The sequence below is a fragment of the Heterocephalus glaber genome, unplaced genomic scaffold (genome assembly GCF_053883595.1).
Source record: "Heterocephalus glaber isolate CG9 unplaced genomic scaffold, H.glaber_assembly_v1.0 deba00001461, whole genome shotgun sequence".
In the NCBI taxonomy this organism is placed as follows: domain Eukaryota; kingdom Metazoa; phylum Chordata; class Mammalia; order Rodentia; family Bathyergidae; genus Heterocephalus; species Heterocephalus glaber.
In genome coordinates this window covers 610,334-637,466 of record NW_028258308.1, presented here as the reverse complement: position 1 = coordinate 637,466, position 27,133 = coordinate 610,334, and the positions used below count along the sequence as shown (strand labels likewise).

Genomic DNA, 27,133 nt, shown 5'->3' with positions numbered 1-27,133 from the left:
CCAATGGAATTACTTAAGTTTTTATATGAACAAAGGTATAAAATTCCTTCCCATCTGATATATTTGACTTACTCCACATCCTAAATTGAGCATAGGTCTTATTTCTCATGTTACAAGGGGGAAAAAATGAACAAAATCTGATCTAGTCAAATATAAAATATAAATCAAAGCAAAATAAACACAAACCAGAAAAAAACAGGGAGAGTATTTTTCTCAAGGCACAATGCAGCAAAACTAAGCTAACCAATTCCTATAATTACCAGGTGCTGCCACTGAGCTAACTTTCTCACTGGTTTACACATGGGCCACAGAAAATTTATGTTAGGCAAAGAATTTTTTTTAAATGTATCACTATCATTACATTTCACTTTTCATTCTTGGTTGAGACAAGTATGGTCCCACACTAGTAGTGGTCTGCATGGTTATAAAAATAAGAGCTCTGTGGGGTCAGTGTTAGGACAGAGGGATGTAGAGGGCTGTCTGTCTGATGACTGAGGAAGGTGCCTCCTCCAGTCGTGGTCCTGCCCATGGCTTCATCCTTTGCAACTCTGTAACAGGTAAAAACCTTCCTGACCTAATAGCACTTATTAGAGTAGTGCATACAAACCATATAATCTGTCAAAGAGCGTCTATCCTATCTTTTTAAAAAATGAAAAAGTGTGCACACCAAGATGCACTAAAGGTCACAGCATACCCAATAAAATATGGCTTTACTTAGAGGAAAACATGACTACCTAATAATAAAGATACTATCTTGTTGTGTAAGGTCTGAACTTAAAAGTAGGGTAATTAATAATATCCAATTTCTACTTTCCCAATGAACATCTTCAGTTGGTTTTCACTCAGCAACCTAATTTTTTTAAATCAACAAAAACTAAATTATGTATTATTCGTGTATAAAATTAACATTAAGGTTAGAAGTATAGGTTCAATCTGTATCTTTTGAGGAAGACTGAAGATTCTCCAAATGTAAGTCACTCTGTAAACCCTAAACGGTAATCCTAAAGAAACCAGTATCACCTAATCAGAATGCAAAATGAAAGCTCACCTCCAGGCACACTGTACCAAGCCGCACCATTGGTCGTTCCATCTACAAAGCTACTGTCGTCATCATTTTTGCGACAAGGTGGCCGACTGGGATCTGACATGGCCGGGTTGTAAGAAGAGTATGAGCGAGCCAAGCTTTGGAAAATGGCATCATCTGGGCAGGAGCTATATTCATGAGCACTACCTAGAAAATAAATCCACAGTATGAAAGAAAATTACACAGAATAAAGACCACTGCTCACTTTCTGAAGAGCGATTTGGTACTGAGCTCTTGCTTATCTATTTTTCAACTACATCACTGGTGGGAAGGGGATGAAAGTTTAGATACTAAAAACTTACACTTAGATTTGGGGTCGTATAACTCCCATTCCTAATACTAAAATGGAGATATGAGTAGAAAGCACATTCTATTTGTAAACTGAAAGCTTCACAAGAAAAGGTGACAAGGTCATAACAGCACAAACCTGGGAGAATAGTAAGATCTCCTTTGTGAAAAACTTCATTTAAATAAAATGTGCCATTATCAACCTTGTAGCACCACAAAACACTCTCACACATATAATTCAGCGTTTGATTTTATATTTTTATATCCCCTCTGTGTATTACAGAAGTTAATATTGTCTATTTGATACCACATTTTCTTATTCCTGTATTATAAAATACGTCTGGCCCACAAGTTTCCCAGCTATCGATAAACCACAAAAACTCTACATATATTTACAATATTGTTTAATCAACTGCTTCAAAATCTCAAAGTTTCTAGGGTCTAAAATTATAATCCTGTGTTTACAAAGAGCTTAATCTTCAGTGGCCCCTACGAATGGATCCAAAGCAGGAAATTTCCTGAGCAACAAAAACTGGATATAGCTGGCTTTGCCTGAAGCTTAACTAAAACTAGTTAGAGAATACCAAACTACCAACTTACACACACACACACACACACACACAGGTGATCCTACTGCATAAATGTGAGCGCATCCTGAGACATGTGCAGCCACTCACATGGACCCAACTTTGAAAACAGTTACAATTCCTTCCTGCCTAATAAATATACCAATACCACATGAAAAAGTTGTAGGATGTCTTTAAACAAATGTATTTCTATAGGCAAATTCACTTAATAGCTGCTTCTTAGAAGAATATAACAAACTATCTGATAAACTGTTCTACAGGAATCGTAAGCTTTAAGAGAAGCAGGAAGGACACCTACCACTCCGGGTCTCATCATATGGGTAATTGGCCACCAGGTCTCCTCCGTGGAGATTGGCAGAAAGCACAAAAGGAATATCCATAATCCAGTGAATGACACCCTTTGTCTCAGGAGCAAGCTGCAGTAAAGATAGAGATTAAGGGATTACAACTTTTTAGTTTTTATTTTTATTAGTACATGTTTTCAGTAGACAATGATTACATTCATTGTGGAGAGTTGGTACATGTATATAACATGTCTCACTTCTTACATCTTCTTCCCCTCTCCTCCCTCCCCTCCTCCATTTCTTGGTTCCCTTCTCTTTAGCAAAAGATCCACGACCCTGTTTCCTAGTACCTTTTATTTTGCTCTTTTATTTATTTATACTTCGAGTTTCTCATATAAGAAAAATCATGAAATATTTAAGCTGTGTCTGATTCCTTTCACTTAATATTATGGTTTCAATAAATTTGATCATCATTGGTTGATTGATTCACAGAAAAGACACAGGAAGGATTTTTTAAAACTAGAAGTTGTTCATATTTTAACCATTTTATGGTTGTTTTCACAGAAAAACAGAAGTTTCTATACAAGCAGCATTCCCAAGGTCTACCTTTCTCAGACTTGTATTTAAAAATATTTCAATTGCACTTAAATGTCCTTGGAAGTTCCACTTTGTGAGACACAAGTTTTTCACTCTGTAGCTTGAAAACCAGCATCTAAAACACTTATCAATTTTTTCCATTAAGTTTATTGGTACATTTTAGGTATACAATACAGTTACATTCATCATTGGGACCTTGAACCTTTACATGATGTTGATTCTTATTTGTTCCCCATTCCCCTGTCCTCCCTTCACCCCCTCCACCCTTCCCTATTTACAAAGAATTTGTTTCCATGTTTTTCCTTTTCTCATATTTTTTCTTTTCCCTTCTTTCCTTTCCCCCTCCCCCCTCCACTTCCCCTACTCCTTTAAACATTTTCTTCCTATGTCACAACATCATTTATACATTTTGATTCTTATTTACACTTTTAGTTTTTCACACCAGAAAAACTATTGGGAATTTACACAAGTGAATCACTTATCAATTTTGAGACACCATCTCATCTGTAATGATTCACATATCATTGTGAATAACAATTAAGCATAAGACAGAAAACAGTTTAACTGCAAAATATGATTCTTTCTCTATTATGGTTCATACATGTGGTAGATTTATTTCCAATTTTTGTTATTTTTCCAATTCTCCTTCAACAACACTGTCCTTATAAAAGAATATTAGACTGAGTTTCTTTCAGATCTAACTGTAAAGTATCAGTTTATTGTAGAATGGTCACCATAAATTTTAAAACAAAGGAAAAAGTTTCAGCAATTTATGTTAAGTTTTTGGAATAATTCACAGGCCCTCATATCTTGAACATAAAACAAAAGAAGAAAGAAATGTATACCAAAGTATTAATCTGGAGCCAAAAACCTGATACTTTGATGTGATGAGTTTTTAATAGCCTCTAGGAAGACTCTCAAACTCTAAGTACCTCTTTGATAAAAAGAAAAGCTTTTACTGGAGATGTGACTCATACTATTCTTTCAGACAGAAAATCTAAGGGCCTCAGTAGGTTTATAATAAGATATCATATTTGTGTACCTCTGCTCTCTTTATGAACAAGGGTCTCATACTCGATTTTGTTGAGCACCAAAACATCCCCATTTCATAAGGAAGAATCTAATGGCTGAGTGCTTTAAATAACATGTCTAAGTTCACACAGCTAAGAATTCAAAGTTCTGACTATGAACCCATAAGGCCTACATTATTTTTAGCAAACCAGCTTCACTGTATCAAAACTATCATATAGACTACTCATAATTGTGGAAAAGTGTAATTTAGAATAGGGTGTTGTTAATGGCTACGAAAATACGATTACAGAAGAGGAATAAATTCTAGTGTTCTACAACACAGTAGAGTAACTACAGCTTACAACAATTTATTATATATTTTACAAAGAACTAGAAGAGAGGAGCCTGGAGCTTCCCAGAACAAAGAAATGATAAATGTCCAAGGACATGGAAGTTTTAATTACCCTGATTTGATCATTCCACTTTATATACATGTATTAAATTATCTCACTGTGCCCCATAAATACGTACAATTATTGTGTGTCAGTCAAAGAAAAAGAACAGGGTGTTATTTTCATTATTTGTTTGGTTGGTTTATTTTATTATTGCTAGAAATAAATGCTCACTGTAGAAAATGTAGAGGAGCAAACAAGCACAAAAAAATTAAAATAACTTCATAATTTTACCACCTAAAGATACTCACTGCTAACATTTTCACTTATCTTCAATTTTTCTTAGTCCACCTACATAATATTTAAAATGTGATTGTTTATATATCATATTATATACTGGCTTTTTTTTGCTCAACAACAGATAGCAAATATCTTTTCATGTCAATGAAAATATATTAACAGTTGAGTATTGGATACAATGTCTGGATCTGCCGTTCATAAATGAAAATGGTAACTAATACTTATTAAACACCTTGTATGTGACACACTGAATTCTCAAACTCACGCTATGAGGTTGTGACCACATCCCTTCTCATTTTATAGATGAATAAACTGAAACACTAAGGAATTAGGAAACAACATGAGACAACACAATTGAGTGTAGCCAAGTCTGGACCCAAACCCAGCCAGTCTGGCTTCACAGGTCACACTAGGACCTGGAATTCTCAGTTGTTGAATATTGAAAAATTTTTAAATACCATGAACACCTCTATAGCCATCCTTCCTGCATATCTATAATGTCCTTGGGGAAATCCCAAGAAATAGAGCAATTTGACCAAAAGCTAAGCACATCTTTAGCTAAAGATGTTTAAATAAAAATTCATTTTTAGCCAAAATACTTAAATTTTAAAGATGTGTTCTAAAATGCCTCCCCATAATGCAAAATACCCAGAAACATCATATTAAACCCTCCCTCTCTAATCACTCCTACGAACACTGAATTTGTTTTTAAAGTTTGTCACTTCAATTAATAATATACAATTCACTAAATTTGTATTCCTTGAGTAATAAAACTAGAGCAGTTTTATATGTTTCGTGATCATTTATATTTATTATTTTGTGACATTTACATATGTTTTATATATGTTTTACCTGATTTTTCTATTGAGATGTGTATCTTTTTTATTGATGTGGAATTGTTTAGGAAAAGCATTGACTTCTACTATATATTATAAATATTTTTCAAATTTTCCATGTCCCTTTCAAATTTTGTTACTAAAATAAAGACCATTAATAAGGTATTTATGTTAAGAATAATAACACCAAATCATAGGTTTTTTCCTTTATAGTCTTGTCCTTTGCTTTTGTATATCACTCACTGGCTTACTATCTAGTGTCCATCATGTATCAGATTCTACATACAGAATTTACAGAGTTCTATCCCCTTCCAAAAAATATATATTCACAAAAATTTTCTTCTACTAGTTCCATTCCTTTTATTTTTAAAATAATTGAATATACATAAAATTTACTTTTCTTTTTTTTTTTTTTTGGTACTGGAGATTGAAATCAGGACCTTGTGCTTGTGAGGTAGGCAGTGGCACCACTGAGCTAAATCCTCAGCCCCCAAATTTACTTTGATCTATGATAATAATAAGATGGATTTGTCTCAATCACATTAATTGAATAATCCATTCTTTCCACATTGATCTGAAATAGGTCTTCATTATATAATAAATTCTTATACATACTTAAATACGTTTCTAGAATTCAAATTAATTTAATAATTGAAACCTATTTTACATTTTGCTTAAAACAACCTAAAATAACCAATACAGAAAATTAAATTTAAAAGTTCAGTAATGCACATTTTTATAAGGAATTTATGTTTTTAAACCCATTGCCAACATGGCATTAATATTATGTGTTAGGTTTAACATACATTCTTCTACATAATACTCTGTTCAAACATTTTTCTTTTACTGCTGAATTTATTCTCAGTCCTCTTCCTTGTATATCTATTCCTTGTCTCCTCTACCTATTCAAATCCACTCTTTGCACTGACAAATCCAATATTTCAATAAGTTTAGAAAGGCCAAAAATCATTGTAGTTTGAAGAATCAGTGAGGACTTCAGGAAGGAGGTAGAATTTCAGCATGTCTTGGAAAGAAAAAAATAAGTATTTGAATAGAAGGAGAAGGGAGAAAGGAGAAGTTAAAATAAGAAAAGAGAGAAAGTACACCTGGACATTTGTGGGAAGTGAGCAGAATATTTTCAAGGTAAAGGGTTAGTTTTAGTGGAGCTCAGGAGGAAACAGGCATTACCCTGCATTTATTTCTTATCTGAATGTGTTCAAAATGGGATGCATAATATGCTGCCATATATTTATAGATTGATGTATGCATGGAAAATAATTTTGGAGGATACACACAAAAATGTGAATAATAGTCACTGAAGACTAGAAGACAGTAGGTTCTTTTCCTTCTTATTTATTTGCTTTATCTCTTTGTTTATAATAAAATAATTTTATAATTTAAAATATTTCTTAAAAATATGTTTTGAAACAAGTTCAAAGACAGTCTTGAACACAAAACATTGCATAAAGCTAATAGGTTTGGCCCATCGTTAGTTTTTATATCATACACTACTGCTGAAATGCTTTTACTATTCTGTTCAAAAGCAAGCAAGGAAATTCCACAATTTGATAAATTAAAGTGGCTTTCTCTTTGCCTCTGAATAGAGCCTTGTAGGCTAACTAAATACCAAGACCCCTTGGATACCATAATTATGTATTTAAATGATCCACAGAGTGGATCATTCTGGAGCACCCCGAAGAGCAAGGCCCTGATACACTTGAACACCATTTGTGACCTATCTTTAAAACTTCCATTTAAAGACCGTAAGTGTAACTCGAATGTTATACTCTAGAATTAGATGGCTTTGGCTCTTAAAATATGTTGAAGCTATTTATTCATTTTCTTCACAACCCTAGGCATTAAACACAAGTGTAACACTGATAAATTACTGGGTGGATTTTAACCCTCAATGTTTTCAAGCAATCCAGGTCAAGGCTCATGTGCTGAGCCCAGATGACATGGAAGTGGCCAGGCTGTGAGTTCAGGGCAGTTGAGAAATGAGATAGCAGGAAGAAGCCTGGAAGAAGAAGATGAGGCCTTATTCTCAGAGGTTCAGAAGGGCAAGGAATCAGTGCCAGTCCGGAGTGGTGAGTCTCAGGAACATCAACAGAATCAGCACCCACTGGAATCCGCATTCCTGACCCAGGGCTCCCAGCACACCAAACCAAATAACCCTTGAAACTTAAAAATCCCTATGAGGCTTATAAATATTAAGCTAAGAAGGATTGAGAAAAAAGAAGAATATGTAATGACATTAATGAAACACCTACTATATGTCTCCCACTGAGTAGGGTCAAAACATTGTCTCATTCTTAATACAAAAATGGAAAAAGGAAAAGATGAACAAAACATAGGAAATTATTCAATATAAAATAAAAATAAACAAATCTTGCTTATGTTCCAGAAAAGATGCAATAACTTTGACATAGTTCTCTTTATCTAGGAAAAGTTGTAGCACCAAGAATTTTGAAATAAAAGCTCTTATTAAAAAAATACCATGAGGGCCGGGGATTTAGCTCAGTGGTTCCGGCGCCTGCCTCACTAGCACAAGGTCCCGAGTTCGATCCCCGGTACCAAAAAAAAAAAAAATACCATGAACATCTTCTAAGAAGTAATGCCTGACTAACTGCTAACTGACCTTGAGGTGATCAGCCCCATTCTTTTATAAATAAATAAATAGGCACTGATTTATTTAGTATGAAGAAAACAATGGGCCATAGGATTTTCACATCATAGGAAGAACTTTGGTTGTGGAACCCCAAGACATGACCTCACTTCCCTGGCAACATCTTCAAACAGAACTTGGACCCCTTCTAATGGGCGTCACAATCTAGTACCAACTGTCTCCCAAGCTCACTTGGCCAGAGACGGTCCACAGCGAACATGCTGAGCTGCTTCTCCACTTCGCGAGGCCGCAGCCTCAGGACCCCAGGCAGAGAAAGTATCTGTGAAAGATTGGGAAGATGGCTGACTCCATCCAGAGGCCACAGGCCACAATGCAGCAGCCACACGACTGTCACAGACACCCCAGGGACAGTCTCCAGGGGAGTGACCACCAGGGACCTATCAAAATCAAGGTACTTCTGTGAAGTCTCCCTAAGCCCAAATACCAAAGGCACAGAAACTGGAAAGAGCCCAGGGGAACTATCACCAGGCCCAGAAACACCCCATAGCTCTGGGCAGGTCTCCCCAGACCCGGGCACAGAAAACCTAGAGAGTCAAAGTCCAGTGGGGGAGACTGAAGTCACAGCCAGCAGCCCCCAAGAGACACTGAGAAGCCCGGTGTACATCCAGCCAGGCCTGCCTGCCACTATCAGAAACAACTTCACAGAGAGCCTTGCAGAGTTCAGGCCAGTGTGGTCCCTGCAGGAAGTCAGGCCGCACTCATTCTCTGAGCCCTTCCTGCCCGTTTTCCTGGGCAGCCAACTCATCTATGGTCCCTTCTTCCCAGGCGCCTCCATGACCCACACCTCTACCCAATCGGCCCTGATTTTGGGAAGAGGCATCTTGACAACATCTTTTGAGAATTCCATCTCCCTTGCGGGCCTTTGTGATAAAGATCGAGGTATGTGGTGTTTGGACAATAAACAACTTTTCACCACAGACTGGGTAGATGAGGAAGGAGACTCATACACTGTGTCACCTCAGGTGGAGTTAGAAGAGGCCATTAGGCTTTCTGGACTAAAAAACTCATATTCTCAAAATGAACTCTTAGTTCATGTACCGCCTTGTATACCAGAACATCCTAAAATGCCTTGTCCCGGAGAAGAGAAATCCATCCACCACAGAGCTGCAGGCCCCTGGAGAAAGCTGTATTGTGCTAATGGCCAAACTTTTCAAGCCAAACACTTCAGCAGGCAGGCTCACTGTGCTGTCTGCACAGACCGTGTAGGGGGACTTGGCCGCCAGGTATATAAGTGCACCAAACGTAAACTCTCGGTTCACAAGAAGTGCCACACACTCATCACAGTTGAATGTGGGCAGCATTCTTTACCATCAGACACCCTGATGCCAGTCGATCCATCATCCATGGCTTCAGACCCTGCACAGACAGCGACCCCACAGAACCTTGCAACTCATGAGGCTTTAGAACAAATTGATGAAGAGTATGAGGCAGGGAACAACAGGGAAAGTGGCAAAGCTTCACCTGGTTTAGGTCTTCAGGACTTTGATTTGCTTCGTGTGATAGGCAGCGGGAGTTATGGGAAAGTACTATTAGTCCAACTGAAAAAATCAGGTCGTGTGTATACAATGAAAGCAGTGAAAAAAGAGCTTGTCAACACTGATCGGGTACAGACAGAAAAGCATGTTTTACAGCAGGCCACTAATCATCCTTTTCTTGTAGGACTGCATTCTTGCTTCCAGACAGAAAGCAGACTGTTCTTTGTTCTAGACTACATAAATGGTGGAGATCTGATGTTTCATATGCAGCAACAAAGAATCCTTCCTGAAGAACATGCCAGGTTTTACTCTGCAGAAATCAGTTTAGCCTTCAACTATCTTCATCAGCGAGGGATACTGTATAGAAATTTGAAAGTGGACAATATTCTACTGGACTCAGAAGGGCACATGAGACTCACCGACTATTGCATATGTAAGGAAGGCTTACAGCCTGGAGATGTGACCAGCACTCTCTGTGGCACTCCTAATTACCTGGCTCCAGAAATTGTAAGGGGGGAAGATTATGGTTTCAGTGTGGACTGGTGGACTCTCGGAGTGCTGATGTATGAGATGTTGATTGGAGAGTCTCCTTTTCAACTTGATGAGAGCTCTGATAACCCTGACCAAAACTCAAACAATAATCTCTATCAAGTCATTTTGGAAAGAGAAATTCGCATACCTCAGTGTCTGTCTGTAGAAGCTGCAAGTGTCCTGAAGAGTTTTCTGAGCAGGGACCCAAAGGAACGATTGGGTTGCCATCCTCAGAGGGGCTTTGCTGATGTTCAGGAGCATCCATTCTTTCAAAATGTTGACTGGGACATGATGGAGCAAAAGCAAGTAGTGCCTCCCTTCAAATCAAATATGTCTGAGGGATTCGGGTTGGACAACTTTGATTCTGTTTACTGAGGAACCTGTCCAGCTCACCCCAGATGATAATGACATCGTGAGCAAAATGGAAGGATACAAGTTTGCAGGTTTGGAGTATATCAATCGTCTTTCAATGTATGAAGAAGAGTGGGTCTGATCCTCATTTGTCAACTATGCATTCTGCTTATTACTATTTAATGCTTGGAAAAACTGGTTACCAGCCTGGATTCAATGAAGCATTTCATAACTGTCTAGAAGCTAATTTTAATTTATTTTTTGTAGCTATATTTAGATTAATACTTGCTTCTTACAGTCTATAATAGGGAATATTGAATGTTTTTGTTGATAAATGAAAACATTCCATTTGTTGAGTGGAAACAGAAAGTATAATACTTTTTCTAGTTACATACTATACAGGAAAATAATTTGTCTTCTAAGTAGAATGTCTTACCTATGCTTGTTGATCTCAAACCATATTACCTATACCTTTGGGACCCCAGTTTATGTAGTCTTCAGGGAATCCAAAATATTATAACACTTTTAAATTAATCTGCAGAAAACACATGTATATTATAGTTCTATCTCCTTAGTTAAGTTTTTTTATTTAGTAGGATAACACATGAAATACATAGTAGAATTCATTTCAGAGGCAAAGTTCTTCAAAATATTTTTATCGAAATTACTGGTCAGTAATTTATTATTTAAAGAGTTACCAGATCTATAGCATTCCTGTGCTAGTCCTATTTTTATGCAAAGGACTTGAAAAGTAACCATCATTTTCTAAATAGGTTATAATGATACAATCTGAGCAAAATTTAATTTTAGGTACACTAGTTTTAAATTTAGAATGATTTAAAATTTGTAGGCATTTAATAAATTACCTTTTTATCTTTTTTGAGGTACCCCATTTCATTAGAAATGTAACTTTTCTAAAGCTTTTAGATTTATTACCTTTTCTTCAATTTGCAAGTTTGAAAGTAATAAAAACATAAAGGAAAATGTTTATAGACATTTTCTTATTCATTTGTGAGCCATATATATTTCTCTTAATGCCTGGAACTTGTTTTAAAGCAAAAAGCATTATCCACAGCATAAAATTATAGAGAATTGTAACATATAAGAAATATGTTTATGTTTTTTTAATTTTTTTTTTTTTTTTTTTTTGGTACTGGGGATCGAACTTGGGACCTTACGCTTGTGAGGCAGGCGTCGGAGCCACTGAGCTAAATCCCCGGCCCTTTTGTTTTTAATTTAGAGTATAGATTTTTAAGTAGTAAGATTGATTTGCATATTTTATGCAGAACTGCACTACAAATATGTTTTTAACTATATTCTATTTTTTTGCCATCTTTAAGTGACACACTAGTTCTTTTCATATTATATAGTAGGTCTTTCAAAACATTCACCAGGAATAAGGCAGTTTACATACAGAATGGTTGGCATTTTGGTGTTCTCAGAAATAATTTATTTTGCATAAGCCTGTGGTCAGATCATTTTATGCATATGAAGCCTGGATTAATTTCAAGCATCTTGTTCAGTGCCGGGACATTTACTTTATAAATTTGTTTCATTTTGATTTTTGTCATGTAGAATACTGCCTTGGTCATCATAATGTAATGTGTATTTGTGTACCTTCTTTTTCATGTTAAAAATCTTTAAATAAAACGTTTAATAAACATCAAAAAAAAGAAAGAAGTAATGCCTGAGCTAGAAATACGGAAACATCGAATATAGAGATTATGCAGATATGATACAGATTCATCTGAGGAAGAAGGTTGTGCTGGCTGGAAAGATGCCAATCAAACATCCTGTCAACCTGCACTTATTCACAGTTCTCCTCTGACTGGTGTTAGGCATTATTTTCCTCATTTCTCAGCTTTAACAAAAACAGCATAAGCAGGTTAATGCGAATAGTGGGGAGTTGTGAGCCAATACTGGAACTCAGCTTCCAGAACAGTGTTTCCTTTCTGTCTTGCTCCTCATGATTATCACACAGGACCACCCTTTCTTCACTCTGCCCCACCGACTTGCAGCTCCCTTCTCCCGTGCAAGTGCTTTCCAGGCTGGGAAACTGCAAGTGCACCCATGACTCAGAAGCAGGAAAGTCTGACACTCGCTTATGGGGTTTTACCAGAAGCCTCCACTCTGGGCAGCCCTTGTCCCAGACCAAGCCCTGCTGAAAGGCTCAGCCCACGTTCCTGGAATGAACCTAGAGTGTGGAGACCTAATGGAGAGTGAGTGGCAGGCCAACAGTCCCGAGCTCCCTGTCTCCTGGGTCCTCTATCTGGTGAATGCTTGTCTGGAACTCCAGATGCTGATTTTCAGTGGCTACACTTTTCAGATACTGTGATTTATTTGTGAAGCTGGATAATGGGCCCTCAGCCTTCTATATGTCAGACTCAGATATGAGTTTTTTGTTGTTTTTGGTACTGGGGATCGAACTCGGGACCTTGCACTTGCGAAGCAGGCAGCAGAACCACTGAGCTAAATCCCTTGCCCTTCAGATATGAGTTTTAATTCCTGCAAGCAAGGAACTGAAATCTAGAGTCAAAAACAAAAGCAACTATACAAACAAATAATTGTGGTATAACATGTATATATATATATATGCGCATCCCTCTGGGAGTACATATGAGGATCATGTGGAAGGCTTAACAGGCTCTGTCCTGAAGAGCAAAGGAAACTCTCTCAGGGGCGGGGACATGGAAGAGCATTCTAGACAGCTGAAACAACAACTCATATGAAGACACAGACTGCTTAGAAAAGGGTATATTGGAAAACAAAACGGAGTGGGTATGACTAGAGTATGAGGGCTACTGAACCCACATTAGTAGTAAGTCAGACAGCAGCTGCCAGCAGCCAAGGGATATCTGAATAATCTTGGGACTATAATAACTTGAGAAATTGTACTTGCCAGGCTTTCATTGAAGGAAAGAGAGATAGTAAGCAATGGGTGGGACTTCAAAGCAGCAGCCTGAGAAAAAGGGCAGGCAGCTCCTAGTTGGGGTGAAAAGAGGGGGCAAAGAAGTGAGGCCATAGGTGCCAAAAAGGGGCCAATGCACAAGAGCTGACTCCAAACTCCCAAACTCACCCACCTATGCAACTACTAAACTACCCAGTCTGGAGAACCACCCCCTCCTGGAAAAAACAATGAATAATAAATGACATTCCTTTGAGACCCCATGGGGTAAAAGGTTTAGGGCTCTCTGTCTGTGGAATAGTCAGCTTTGCTATTTCTTTCCTGGGGCTGGGCTGCCTGTGGGACCTATAATAAACTTTCTAGAATAAATTTTCATTTTATTTTCACTTGTGTGTGAAGAAGACTGTGGAGGAAGTTGAGGTGACTGAATGGAGTTAGGAGAAGGTGGACACAAAACCAGAACAGGAAGCTGCTTCAACAGTAGAGAGAAGACTGACCTCAGAGCTTGAACTAAAGCCAGGGAAGGAGTTAGCAGAGCAAGGGAAGATGGGAAAGGCCAGGGAGATCAAGTCACTGGAATGTAGGAATAGTAGCTGGTGAGCAGTGGCAGAGGTGGAAAATTAAAAGCTTTGATAATCAGGATAAATGAAACAATAGTGAGCCCATGGGAAAATACTTGTTTCTGGGCAAGCTGAACCTGAGTTTGCAGGGGCCACCAGAAAAAGGAGCCCAGTGACCAAATACAACAGGAAAACCAGATCCTGGAAGGTCCAGAGTTGGTGATGTGGATGTGGGAGACCCGGTCCCAAAGCTCACACTGAAGGCTCAGGAAAGGATGGGAACCTAGGGAAGAACCTGGTAAAAGCATCAGACGGGATCCTGAGGAAGGTCAGTATCTGAGCCGAGGCAGAAGAAGCAGAGAAAGAAACCAAGCAGTAATTTGAAAGGCAGAAGAGACCAGAAACAGTGGAGTTTTGTAGAGCAAGGGAGGAAAGGTTCTGGAAAAGAAGTCAAAGCTCAACACCATGGAATGCTGCAGGAGCTGCTGATCAGATGAGCTGGTAAAAAGCCTCTGAGAGGGCTGCAGTGACTTGCGAAGACCCTGAGACTGGTTTCCTCCCTCTTGTCTCCTCCCCAGCTCCAGCTCTGCACCCCGACACCCAACCCTAGGGAGCGGGGCTAATTTCCAAGTTCAGCCCCTCCAGCCTGGGCCTTCACAACTAATATGACCCATATGTTCTTGATGTCATTTTTTATGTCCTTTGTTATAACACAGATGTTCAACCATATTTCCTTCAGCTAGAGGACAGGCCCCCAAGTAACCAAACATGTTCTCTACCTTTGCATTTTGATCCACAATTTTCTTCAGATTTTTCAACAGATGATTATTTGGACCACCTTCTTTTTCATTGACATAAACTATCCTATCCAGGTCTGGGAAGTTCCGGTTCAGATCTATTCCCTGGGCGTTGCTGCGACCCACAAACCAGTCCTTGAGCTCACCAGGCTAAAACATAATCCGAGAAAAATGATCAGTTATTTATTATTATTGCCACTGTCTACATAAGGTCTCCATCAATGCTTTATAAAAATGATTGACTGCTTCAACAGTATTCTCTCCTAATGGCATTTTCATTACTTTACTGATATAAGCATAAAAGTATCAGGTTTAATGTATTATGGGTATTTGGACAATATTTCCAATGCATAATAATTTAAATATTAATAATAATATTGAGACATTTATCAGATGAAAGCATATCACACTCTATAATTAGATTGAAATAAAATGTGCATTCCCTCAACCTACTTTTTAAATTTTCAAAATAGGATTAGAAGCTTAAAAACAAGATGTTTTATTTTAATAAGATATATCCCTCTTATAGTCTCATCCAAAAACTGAGTTTTATTTCAAAATCTTGAAAGAAGAATTTGCAATATTTTCACCCTAAAGAAATAAGATTTTAAGAGACAGATATTTTTAGTCTGATTAAACGTTACCACAATATATCACATTGTGCCTCCTAAATATGTATAATTCTATGCATAATTCTATTTTTAAAATAAATTTAATTTTTAAAAAAAAAATACAAGCTCTAGAAGTTCCAAGGCTTTAAAAAGACTGAGGAATTTCTATCCAATTTAAACTCTTCACCAATGATACAACCTGAAAAATTAATGAATTTTCAAGATATTAGTTTTACTTTATAAAATTAATTTTTGTTTAGTATTAAATTATATTATATAAACAAAATCATATTGTATTATATTATAATTATACCATTTATATATTTAATATAATTATATTGATTATATATTATATAATGGATATAATACATGTATTAAATATCTATATTATTATATATTATAATGTATCTATACAGCTATATTTTATATATATTACATCTATTATATTAAAAAAACTAGCATATTTTTAAAGTTATATATGCTTAGATACCTCAGCCTATGAGGAATAAAAAATCTGTAAGACAGAAATTAGCAAGATAATCTCTGTCCACTTACAGTTATGAATGTAACCTTAAAATATTATATGTTTTACTTTTATATATTTCTAGAATTATTCTCTCATAACTTTAGGAATTATATTAATGTTATAGTTATTTTTAAAGATTCACTCTCTGGAAACTGCAGGGTCATTGGCTCCTCTTAACTTTAGGTGAACACAATATTTACTTTAATCTATTTCTATAAAATAAGGAAATTATCTCAAACTGTAGACAACAGCAAATATAATGCCCCATTCCTGTCCAATAAAAATGAAAACATATGCCATATTATCTTCTTTTAAAAGCCATTAATTTCCATCATAGCAGTTAGAATGCATAAAGGTATTTTTCGTTTAGAGGTAGGGTCACTTTTTTGCCTTTTATTTTTTTTAACTTTGTCATCACTCCTAAAATCAATGATTAAACAAACATCAGTAAAATACTGATCTGGCCAAAAGTAATTCTTGTTTGAATGCAGTAGAGGGCGCTATAACACCGACTCATCCACAGCATTACCCTTCAGGACAGGCAGCATCCTTCAGTATTTCCAGAAGGCAATTTACCTGGTCACAAATGTGAGCAAATGTTATTTTTTTTAACAATGCAAAACAAAAAGTTATTAAAATGCTAACTTTTTAACAAAATTTCCCATTCACAATGTGCTGAAGAACCTACCTCATCCCTTACATTCTTTTTTTTCTTTTCAGTAGGCATTGTGTGAATTCCAGATGTCTTTTTTTACTTTTACTTTTTATTTTTAATAGCATACACTTGCAGTACATAATGACTACACTCCTCGTGGCGAGTTGGTACATGTACATAACATATTCTAAAATGTTTTCTTAGCAACAAGTTGAACAATGAGTCACTTGTACTCTTGGTTGCACCATCTGCAAGCTTTCTGTGAGGACATTATGTACACAGAAGTACATATGTATAAATATACTAAAAAAAACAATGAAGAAAGCATGCCTAGTGCCTCCTGTCTCACACTCACCTGAGATGCTGCCTTCTCGAAGCCATCAGGGTTCAGTGAAGGCATGATGTGAATTCGAGTACTGTGGATCAGGTTCACAATTGTCTCATTCCCCTTCTGGTATTCATTGCACAGATACTGGGCCAAGAAAATGAGCAGTTCTCGTCCAACTGCCTCATTACCATGCATATTCCCAACATATTTAAATTCAGGCTCACCTAAAACAGCAAAAATACATGGTATAGAAACATTTTCTACAACACCAAAGAGAAGCCTAATAGCATGCAGTGCCCAGTTTATTGCATATCTACTAATTTATTACAAATAGCCAACAATTACTTTTCCCTCCAGAAATGATGATTTCCTAAGAAATTTCCTTTAAATGTCCCTTGGAGAATGCTCCAAACACCCCTTCCATCCTTCTATTCCTCTCTCCCTGTTATCCACTGAATTACATCCACATAAAATTCATTTGGTGAAGGCCTAGCACCCAGTGTGACTGTATTTGGAAATAGGGCCATTAAGAAGGTGACTAAGGTTCAAAGTGGTCAGAAGGGTGGGACCCTAGTTCAACAGGACTGCTGTCCTTGTAAGATAAGATACCGGAGATCTCTTTCCCATCTGATCCGACGACCATGTGGGGACACAGCTGGAAGGTAAACTCCTGCCAGTTAAGGAGAGAGGCTTCACCAGAAACCAACTCTGCCAGCACCTTGATCTTGGACTTCCTGGCCTCCAGAACTGGGAGAAAATAAATTTCTGTACTTCAAGCCACCCTGTGTGTGATATTTTGTGATAGCAGTCCAATGAGTTTACTACACCTCACTACCTGCGTCCTGCTTATTAAAAGCTGTACTGTGTGTGTTTTCAATTAATTCTCACCAAAAAGTAAGCATTATTATCTATGGAGAAACTGACGTTCAGACTGCTCAAGAAGCCTGACCATAGTTACACTGCCCACAAAGCCAGGATTCAAATGTTGGTCTCCTGCTTTAGTTAAAAATCGATACTTTTTTTTACTTCCTGAACCATACGGATTAAAAATAGTTAGACTGCATGGGCTCAAACCCTGGCATCACTTTTTAATGACTGGCTTCCGCAAAGCATTTCAGCTCTCTGTGGCTCTGTTGCCCCATCTAAAAAATGAACCAAACAATAGTTTCTACCTCACAAGACGGAAATCAGTGTGGAGATACCTCAAAGAACTAGGGCTGGAGATCCCATTTGACCCAGCTATTCCCCTGCTGGGTATTTTCCCAAAAGAATTAAAAGAATCATACCACAGAGATATATGTGCACCCATGTTTACTGCGGCACAGTTTGTAATAGCTAAAGCTTGGAAACAGCCCAAGTGCCCATCAACTGGAGACTGGATATAGAAGATGTGGTTTTTTTATAAAATGGAGTACTACTCAGCCATAAAGAATGAGAAACTAGAGTCATTTATAGCTAAATGGATGCATATTGAGGCCATACTCTTAAGTGAAATAAATAAGACGTGTAAATACCGAAGTTTCTCTAGTGTGAGAAACTGAGACTGTAAATAAGGACTAAAAGGATTAATAACTAATAATTGATACTTTGAAATAGGAAAAGGTCCAAAGGGGTAGTGGTGGTGGGAGGAGATGGGGAAAGGAAAGAATGGAAAGGAAAAATTATGAGAAAAGAAAAAAAATGAAAACAAAGTCTATGTAAATAGGGAAGGGTGGAGGGGTGAAGGGCGCACAGGCAATGGGGAAAAAATAAGAACCAAGATACATCATGCACAGGTACAAGCACCCAATGATAAATGTAAATGTATTGTATACCTAAAATGTACCAGTAAAAGAATTTAAATTAAAAAAAAAAAAAGAAGTTTGTAATGGTGAGAACTAAGTGAAATAATGAATATAAATGCCTAGAACAGTACTGCAAATAGCAAGTGTGGTGTGTTTGCAATAATGATTTTTAAGATGATGATTACATCACATTATCTTGTTATGAGGTGCTTTGCCATATGCACTTGTAATTTTCTCTTTATAAGGGTCCATGAAAAGGATGAAGACATATTTTTATTATTGTGGTGGTACAGATGCAGCCCAGAGAGGCTAAATTGCGCTGCTGAGCTTGAGATTCAGACATAAATCACAGCTGCCCCTCTCTGCTGCCCCACTGCACCCTGGGAAGAGTTGTGAGCTTGCAGAGCTCAGCAGCAAAGGGATTGTTATTAATCCTGCTTTTCTACTCCTTTCTGCTTCACCCATCCCACAGGCCCAATGTCTGCCATGGAAAGGATCCTCCCATTAATAAAATCACTGAGGCTCCTCCTCTTGCTATCAGAAGAGAACTTGGGGTTCTTTTTCTCTTAAATATTCTTGACACAAAATTCCTTGAGTTTGCAATTCAAGTGACTTCTCATCACAGGAAAGCATGCCCTTGTGTGACCTTTCACCCCGAGTGTATGCTGATCTTAATCTAAGGGTCAACCAGGATCAGTACTATTTATGCACCCTCATTTTTTTTTCTAAATTTACAGGACAGTCTCCAATAATCCTACCTCTGAGGACTTGCCCAGAAGGTACGAGAATGGGGAGGTATGAAAAATGTTTTCTTTGCTTCTGGTTTTCAAGGTAAGAATTCCTTCCTTCCTTTCTTTTTAATGTTAAATGCAGGCATGTTACACCTTCCCTTACTGAATATGTTCATTTGATTGAGACAGAGAAAACTGCAGTACCCCCGGGGGTGGGGGGGGTCCGAGGCAAGCAACTTTTAGAAGCCTGCTTCACAAAGCTTTCTAGCCCCGTCCAAACACGATGTAAAGCTTCAAGTTGACCAAAAGAGCAAGCTTGCCTCACAACCCATATTGGTAGACAAGCACGCTGATTTCCTTCTTGTTTTTTTTCTTCTTAATACTTCTCTAGGTTTGAATCTTTAAAACTATTTAAAGGAGAAAGAGCAAACTCCTAAGACCTGTAACCACACTCATCCCGATGTTCTGAGGGGCCACAGTGTATTCTGTTTGAATGTGAATATCTGGGGTACAGCATGGTCTCCCCAGTTCTGCCACATACTCCCCAACTGTTGCTTTCTCTTTTTTTGGTACCGGGGATTGAACTGGGGACCTTGCGCTTGCCAGGCAGGCAGCAGAACCACTGAGCTAAATCCCCCGCCCTGCTGCTTTCTTATGTATGTTTGCAGCTCCTGATTTTTCAAGGTCATAAAATTTCCAAGACGGTTGATCTTCTTTAACGCTGCAGGAAATTCCTCCCAGAACAAATCTCCCCCGTTGCCTAGTATATTTGTGAGGCTATAGTAATGATAATAACAGTGATTTAGGCTGACATAAAGAACAACAAGGAACATTGTATTGAAGATATTAATGTAGGAAAATTAAGTTCAAGGCACATAGCACTTAGCAATAGAAAAAGCAAGTGCGTCCTTACAGTCTCGGGTCCTCGGGAATAAATGAGATCGCTATATACTGTAGGGCTCCCACGGGAACTCAGAAGACTTGTGTTCTTAGAAGCCTGCTGACGCCTCTTACGAGAGACAAGAGCCACACTGCGTAAGCACACCCTCCCTCATGGCGGGGATTCCAGTGTGAGACGGTACCGAGGATCACAGGTGAATAAGGCAACCTTCCTGAGCCAAGGACTGCAGTCCAGGGGGTCACCTCCCGCCAGGGCCACGATCCAGGGACTGCCATGGAGGGAGGGCTTCCAGGTTCCAAACTGGAGCCCTCCTGGGGCCTGCTTGCCCTCTTCCAGCCCTACCCGCTCCCCAACCAGAATTTTCTTTGTGAAACAGGACTCTCACCAGGTCATCAAAACCTCTTCCTCCCCCACCTGCTGCTGCTTCTGTACTGAGGATGGAGCCCAGGGCCTTCGCACTGAGCTGCATCCCCAGCCCTTGCTTTTTTGCTGCTGTTTTTTCATGTTGCTGTTGAGACAAAGTCTTGTTAATTCATTAAGTGGCCCAGGCTGGGCTCAAGCTTGTGACCTCCTGCCTCAGCCTCCCAGAGTGCTGGGATTACAGGTGTGTACCACCACGTAGAGCCCTTACATCCTTCTAATCAGGGATAAATACACCTTCTTCAGAGTACTTTTATTCCCGGCCCAGCTTCCTTATTATTTTTAATACCTCAATTTGGAAATGTACATTAATGTACATTAGACTGAAAGATCTATGACAGTATCTACTTTAGCTCACTAGTGTATTGGCTATGCCCAGCATACTGCCTGGCACACAGCAGCATAATAAATCTTGATTCAGTAAATTAATGAATAAATGAGAAATAACAGTCTTGCTCCCCCCCAACTGGGAAACAAACCCGGGGGTGCTGTACCACTGAGCTACATCTACAGCCCTTTTTATTCATTTTTTATTTTGAGATGGTATCACTAAGTTGGCTAGGCTGAGCTCAAACTTGGAAACCTCCTGCCTCAGCCTCTCAAGTGCTGGGATTCCAAGTGTGCACTCAGCTTGATCCTGCTTTTAAATCCCATCTTCATGATCCTGAGATGCAGGTGCAGTGGCAGCAGCTTGAACAGCTTTCCGTAACAGTGAAGGGAAGGAGTGACTAACTGAAGAGGACCTGGCGCAGCAGCGACAAGGTGCCCACATCCGGCGTGGGACTGTCTAGAAGGCTCTGTGGCTGTCCTTCTGTCTGCATCCCCAGCCAGGGATGGGATTTCTCCTGGAGGGAAGGCAGCAGCACTGTGATCAGCTGATTTCCCAGGAAGAAGATTAATCTCCATGGTCACCACAAAACCTCTCCAGGCAAGCAGCTCTCAGGCTAGTTTTGTTGAACCATCTGAACAGTGGGTTCTGAACAGATTTTACCTTCAGAATCCTTAATCGAAAAATAAGAGATAGGTCTGAAGCCTTTGGATTTTGAATGATCCTCTCTGGGTCCATTTACTTTCAGTTCATTAAGAAAACGTGACAGCTTTTCATCATCACGTAAATTGTCCTTTCTGCAGCTAGAAAGGAAGTGCGCCCCAGGCCAGTGCCTGGATGACATTGTGTGCCTTCCTGTTTACGCTGCTTTCACAGAAGAACAAATCCCAGGTTTAAGGGCTGGCAGCTGCCAGGTGCGTCACACCTTGCGGATACAGCTGGCAATGCAACCATAGCTCATCTCTCTCCTAGCAACAGGAAGTAAAAAGCAGCAAGGAGAACCATGCTCAGCACATCTGGGGATGGTTGCTTTGCGTTCATCTCATTGTCCGCACTCACTGTCAAATTTATTTTCCTCTTTACACAATAATCCCGAGCTCCTGCTCTTGCAATTGATGACTCAGGTGCTCAGGTCCCACGGCGCACAATCAGGAAGCACTGTGTTCCGGATGCCTCCTTTCCTGTCATTCCGTGTAACTATCAGGGTTCCCTTACTTCTTACAGCACACAGCCATCACTCCAGAGACAACTCACAATTACCTCACAAACCAAGCTTGCATGGACCCAGTTTCTATCTTTTTTTTGTTGGTAGCGCTGAACAAATAATATACCTGTTTGGGTTTGCATTCTCAACAGAGCAAGAAGAATTTCTAAGTTTTAGAAGTAAGACCCGTAATTCGAATAATGTCAGAAATAACTACAAGCAGACAAATTATTTTAAGTCCATACGTATAACTTAAGTCCATACATATAACTTTTTCTTTTTGAGACAGTCTTGCTAAGTTGTCCAGTCTATTCTGTGATTTGCAATCTTCCTGTGTCAGCCTCCCAAGTAAGGAGCTGGGATTACAGGTTTTTGCTACCATGCTCGGGCCACACTTGTAACTCCTAAACTGTCCAAAGTGTGTGCTAACATGATTTGAAATGACTAACTTAGGAAAGAACAACTTCAAGAAATGTCTATTGCCTCAAAAATAAAATGTTAATACTTTGCATCCAGAAACAGATCCACTAGGCTTGGGACGTGGTGACATTTGAAGGGAAGGCAAGCTAAGAATGTTCCCAAATGGTGAAAGGAATTTATACTTTAAAGTGATCTGAGAAACCGTAAAGCAGAAATTCAGAGACTCAGTAAACTGAACCTGAAATGACCAAATAAAATGACAAAAGTAAAGAATAACAGTGTCTACCTTTCCTAAATTTTACTTTCACCCTTTTATTTGGCCCAATGGTCGGTCTGTCTCCCCATCTAATATTTTCACCTCTTGGAAACAGCAGACAGACTGACCACTGGGTAAGGTAATCCGCAGCTTGTAAGATCCCTTTCGACACTCAGAGTCAATTATTCAGTGACCTCTATACGGGAAGAAAACAACTAGAAAACAGCTAGCAGAAAATGAGATGGTAAATATGAAAGTGGGTTGTAAATTGTGAAATCCTACACAAGTATAGCATCATTATTTAGAAAAAATAAGAAGGTTAAAAGTATTTTAACAGAGAACTTGATTGTGAAAACAAAATTCTCCTATTTTTCATCCTCAAAATAGATGGAACTCACACTGAGGTTAATCTTTTCTTCCTCCACCATCAAATTTTTGCTAAAATGAAAGTCCACTAATTTGTCTGGAAAGTACAGCTATCCCTCTGTATCTCAGGGGGGTTCATTTCAGTATCCACCAAAGATACCGAGATCAGAGGAGGCCAAATTCTTTATATAAATAATGTGCAATATTTGCATATAACCTACCCACTTCCTCCCATATACTTTAAATCCCTTCAATTACTTACAATACCTAATACTGTTGCAGCAGAGCGGAGCAGCTCAGTGCTACAGCCAAGTGTTACAGTTCAGAGGCACAGCTGAGTGTTACAGCTCAGTGTGGGAGCTCTGGGTCAAAGCTCTCGAAATTTGAAGACTCAAGAATCTGATGATCACTCGAAGGGTGGAGAAAAACCTTTATTATGATGGCGGGCTCAGAGGAGTTTATACTGGAATTCTGAGCGTTTTACCAGAAATGAGAGTCTCCTTATATAGGGATCTACAGAGTAAGTGAGCATGCTCACTGAAGCAGAGGGCCAGAGTAACAGAACATTCCTGAAGCAGAGGAGTGGAGTTACGGAACATTCCTGTAGGGCATAACAGTGAGCATGCTCACAGAAGCAAGGGGCAGAGTTACAGAACATTCTCCTGAGGGGCGGAGCTGAACAGAACATTGCTGAAAGGTCACACAGTTCAAACCTTCACAGAACATTTTGATATATTGGGCAGGGGCACTGGCCAGGCAGCACAAACTGTTACAATTCTGTTACATTTCTGGAACAAAACATTCTGTGGGGAAAAAAGCATGGAGGAAATGCAAGGAGGTAAGGGCTAATCTTATTGTGTAGTATTTCTCTATCAATCCAATGCAAATACTATATAAATAGCTGTTACATTGTATTGTTTAGAGAATCATGACAAGAAAAAAATCAATACATATAAATACATCCATAATATTTTTGATCCACATTTGATTAAATCTGCAGGTATGAAACTCATAAATATGGAGAGTTGAGTGTATATATATTTAACTCACTGATTGTGTAATTCTTAGCATAGGTAATGATTTCAAAATTAATGTCTCCAGTTTGCTGAATAGCAACAGTCTCCATGAATGAAATCCCATTTCTCAAAGATATCATGATAAAATGTGCACATAACCAATGATTCTGAGAAATAGACAATGAAATGTTTCTAAAGCCAATACAATCACTGAACTATTCCTATCTACAAACTGCTATGCAAGCAAGTGAAACATCTTTGGAACAGATGGGCCTTTTAATATAAGATCTCCCTCCCTCAGTGGTAAACCTGGGGTAAAGACATTAGTGCTGCTAATTATTTCCACTTGTTTGACATTCTAGCCTATTATTGCTTGTAAATCATTCTTGCCGAAACTGAACTCTACCAGTTTCCCAGAACTTGTCAATAAGAACATCATTAACTGGCTCATGTTTTAGCACATTTTAGAAGCTTAAAATGCTGAGCATATTGCTAAAGGAAATGCAACTCTCCAGGGATCAAACAATGGAAGAATATGGTTATAAAAATAAATTCTTCTACAGAAAAAATGAAGAAAAATAAAGAAGGAAGGAAAAGAAACCATGAAAAGGCAAAAGAACTAAAAGTGACTGAAGCATGATACTCTCTCCTCTTGCTTATTTCCCTCATATTTGAAAAACAACTAAATTAACATTACATCTTAGAAGTGAAGTTTTTACCTCATCTGATCTTTTAATGGGCTGTCAAAATAGAACACACTGCATAACTATTCTGCAAAAATATCCACAGAATTTTTTTCATATTAATTATGTATTAGACATTAATATGCTTAGAACCATCTTAAGTATGATATCTAGAGTGTTTCTGGTAAGATCCTAATTGAAGAAAGAGTGGACAAAATAACAGAACAATTTCCAGCCTCATAAGTTTATAAAACAATGACAAAGTTCCAATATGAACAGAAATGCCTACAACTATATAAATGAAAGTATTTGATGCCTTCACAAAAGAATGCTAGAAACTTTTTACAAATACTCATACAAACATACATATGGTGGTATACAGGTCTACATTGTAGCACTGCCCATTTCTGTGGTCTAAATACCCTCACCCTGGCCAGCTGAATCTACCAATGTGAGATCTGTTGGCTCACATGCTTCCTGAAAATTAAAGAAATTCTCATAAGCCAGTACCACCCAATTTCAACACACCACTGCATAGACAGAGCACTTATTTGCAACAAATAGATTCCAGTTTTTCCACAGGCTGTCCAAAAAAGATGAAACTGAGACCTAAGAAATCTGAAAAAAATTTGAAATCTGAAAGAATAAGAAATCTGAAAAAATTTTCAATCACACTGAGTAGGCTCTGCATTAATGCTTTTTTATTTCATTTCATAATGAAAAATTAAAAGAGGTTTGTTTGGGTTTGTTTTCATTGTTGTTTTGCTGTTAATATAGACTTGTCATTCAATCCCTGGTACCAAAAAAAAAATTTATATATATATATAGACTTGTCTTCCAAAGTACTGCACCATTATCAATTCAACTTGAGGGGAAGAAAAGTAAAAAGGACTAAGGGACTTTTTGGACTGAAAAGATCAGTTACTGATCTTAGCAGTTACTGATTCACCAGATTTTCTCTAATATTAGCTATAACAAATCAACTGGAGAACTTTCACCCTAGCCTTTTCTAAAGTATTTATTAGTAGTAATATCAGGTAACCAAAACTCCTTCTGTTATCCCTGCACTTTTCACCTACAAGACTATCTTGACAGTAGAAAAGACAACAATAATTTCTGTGCCTATTCCCAGAAACTCATAATTTAAAATTTACAGAAATAATTTATTTAAAATTTTAATGTGAAACATTTTATTATCATTATCCAATGCAAAGCTGCCTCTGAAAGCGTTCAGATGCATAAAAACCTTTGACTTGTCTAAGAACATTTTAAATGAGCAGAGAACTTTTAATTTGCAAGTCAAATAAGGCAAAGATTGTTCTAATGACAAAGCTTCATGATCTGAAAACTTTCTGTAGATATTAATCACCAAGAATGACCAAGAATTAGTTTTAAGCACTATAATAATTACTTGCTACATCAAATGCTTATTAGAATGCCTTTGTGAATTTAGTTATTGAATAGGCTTTCATGACCTTGATATATCTTTTAGAAGTATCAGTTTCTAGTTATTTTAGATATCTCTCAGAAGGTTCTGCTGTCTTTACTAATTTTTTTTTCTTTTTAGTTCTGGGTACCAAAGCCAGGCCCTCCCATATGCTAGGCACGTGTTCCACCTACCTACATTCTTTTTTCCCTTTCACTAGTATTCTTATCAAACTATTTAAGATAAAATGCCAAGATAAACCACATTAAGATAAAATATAAAGATAAATTTATTTAAGAGGTTAGGAATGAAAAAGCTACACTGTAGAAAGTATGTGGAAGTGAAAACATGAATGGGCCTGATTTATGGCAAGCAATTATGATTCTGGTATTTGCTGATTTCATTAATAATTTTTGTTGTGACTTGTCTATCTTGGAAAATAATTGCCATGAGTTCACTTGATAGCTTGGGAAGAGACAGTTAAGTGGCAGCATCAAGTTTCCAAAGGTTGAAAGTTCTTCAAGTTTTTAAAGGTTATTATGTGGGGAAGGATTTGAATATTCTGCAAAACTCCAAAGGGCAAAACTAGAGTCAGTAACTAGAAGGTTCTGAGAGAAAGTAATGAGCACAACTGAAGAACAACCTCCCTTTCAGTCAGAGCTATGGCCAGGCAGAATGGTTGCTGGGAAATTGTCAATTCCTACAGAAGCAGAAAGGAATCTAAGAAACATGCTGCAGAGGTTGGAATGCGCTCTTAAATCCTATGATTTAATAAACCAGGCCATCTTTTGTCT

General features: G+C 38.0%; 1 protein-coding gene and 1 pseudogene across 2 annotated transcripts in view; one reads left to right on the top strand and one right to left on the bottom strand.

The window, feature by feature from the left end:
- Cpe (carboxypeptidase E) overlaps nt 1-27,133 on the bottom strand; it is a 139,703-nt gene that overhangs the window by 12,271 nt on the left and 100,299 nt on the right. Inside the window, exons 2-5 of the mRNA XM_004848222.4 lie at nt 16,832-17,028; nt 14,667-14,834; nt 2,258-2,375; nt 1,049-1,231 (exon numbers count right to left, since the gene is read on the bottom strand). Coding sequence (XP_004848279.1) covers nt 1,049-1,231; nt 2,258-2,375; nt 14,667-14,834; nt 16,832-17,028 — 666 coding nt within the window. The remainder of the gene's footprint in view (nt 1-1,048; nt 1,232-2,257; nt 2,376-14,666; nt 14,835-16,831; nt 17,029-27,133) is intronic.
- LOC110348060 (protein kinase C iota type pseudogene) lies at nt 5,715-11,303 on the top strand (annotated as a pseudogene). Its single transcript, XR_015453417.1, has one exon. The product of XR_015453417.1 is annotated as a protein kinase C iota type pseudogene (transcript).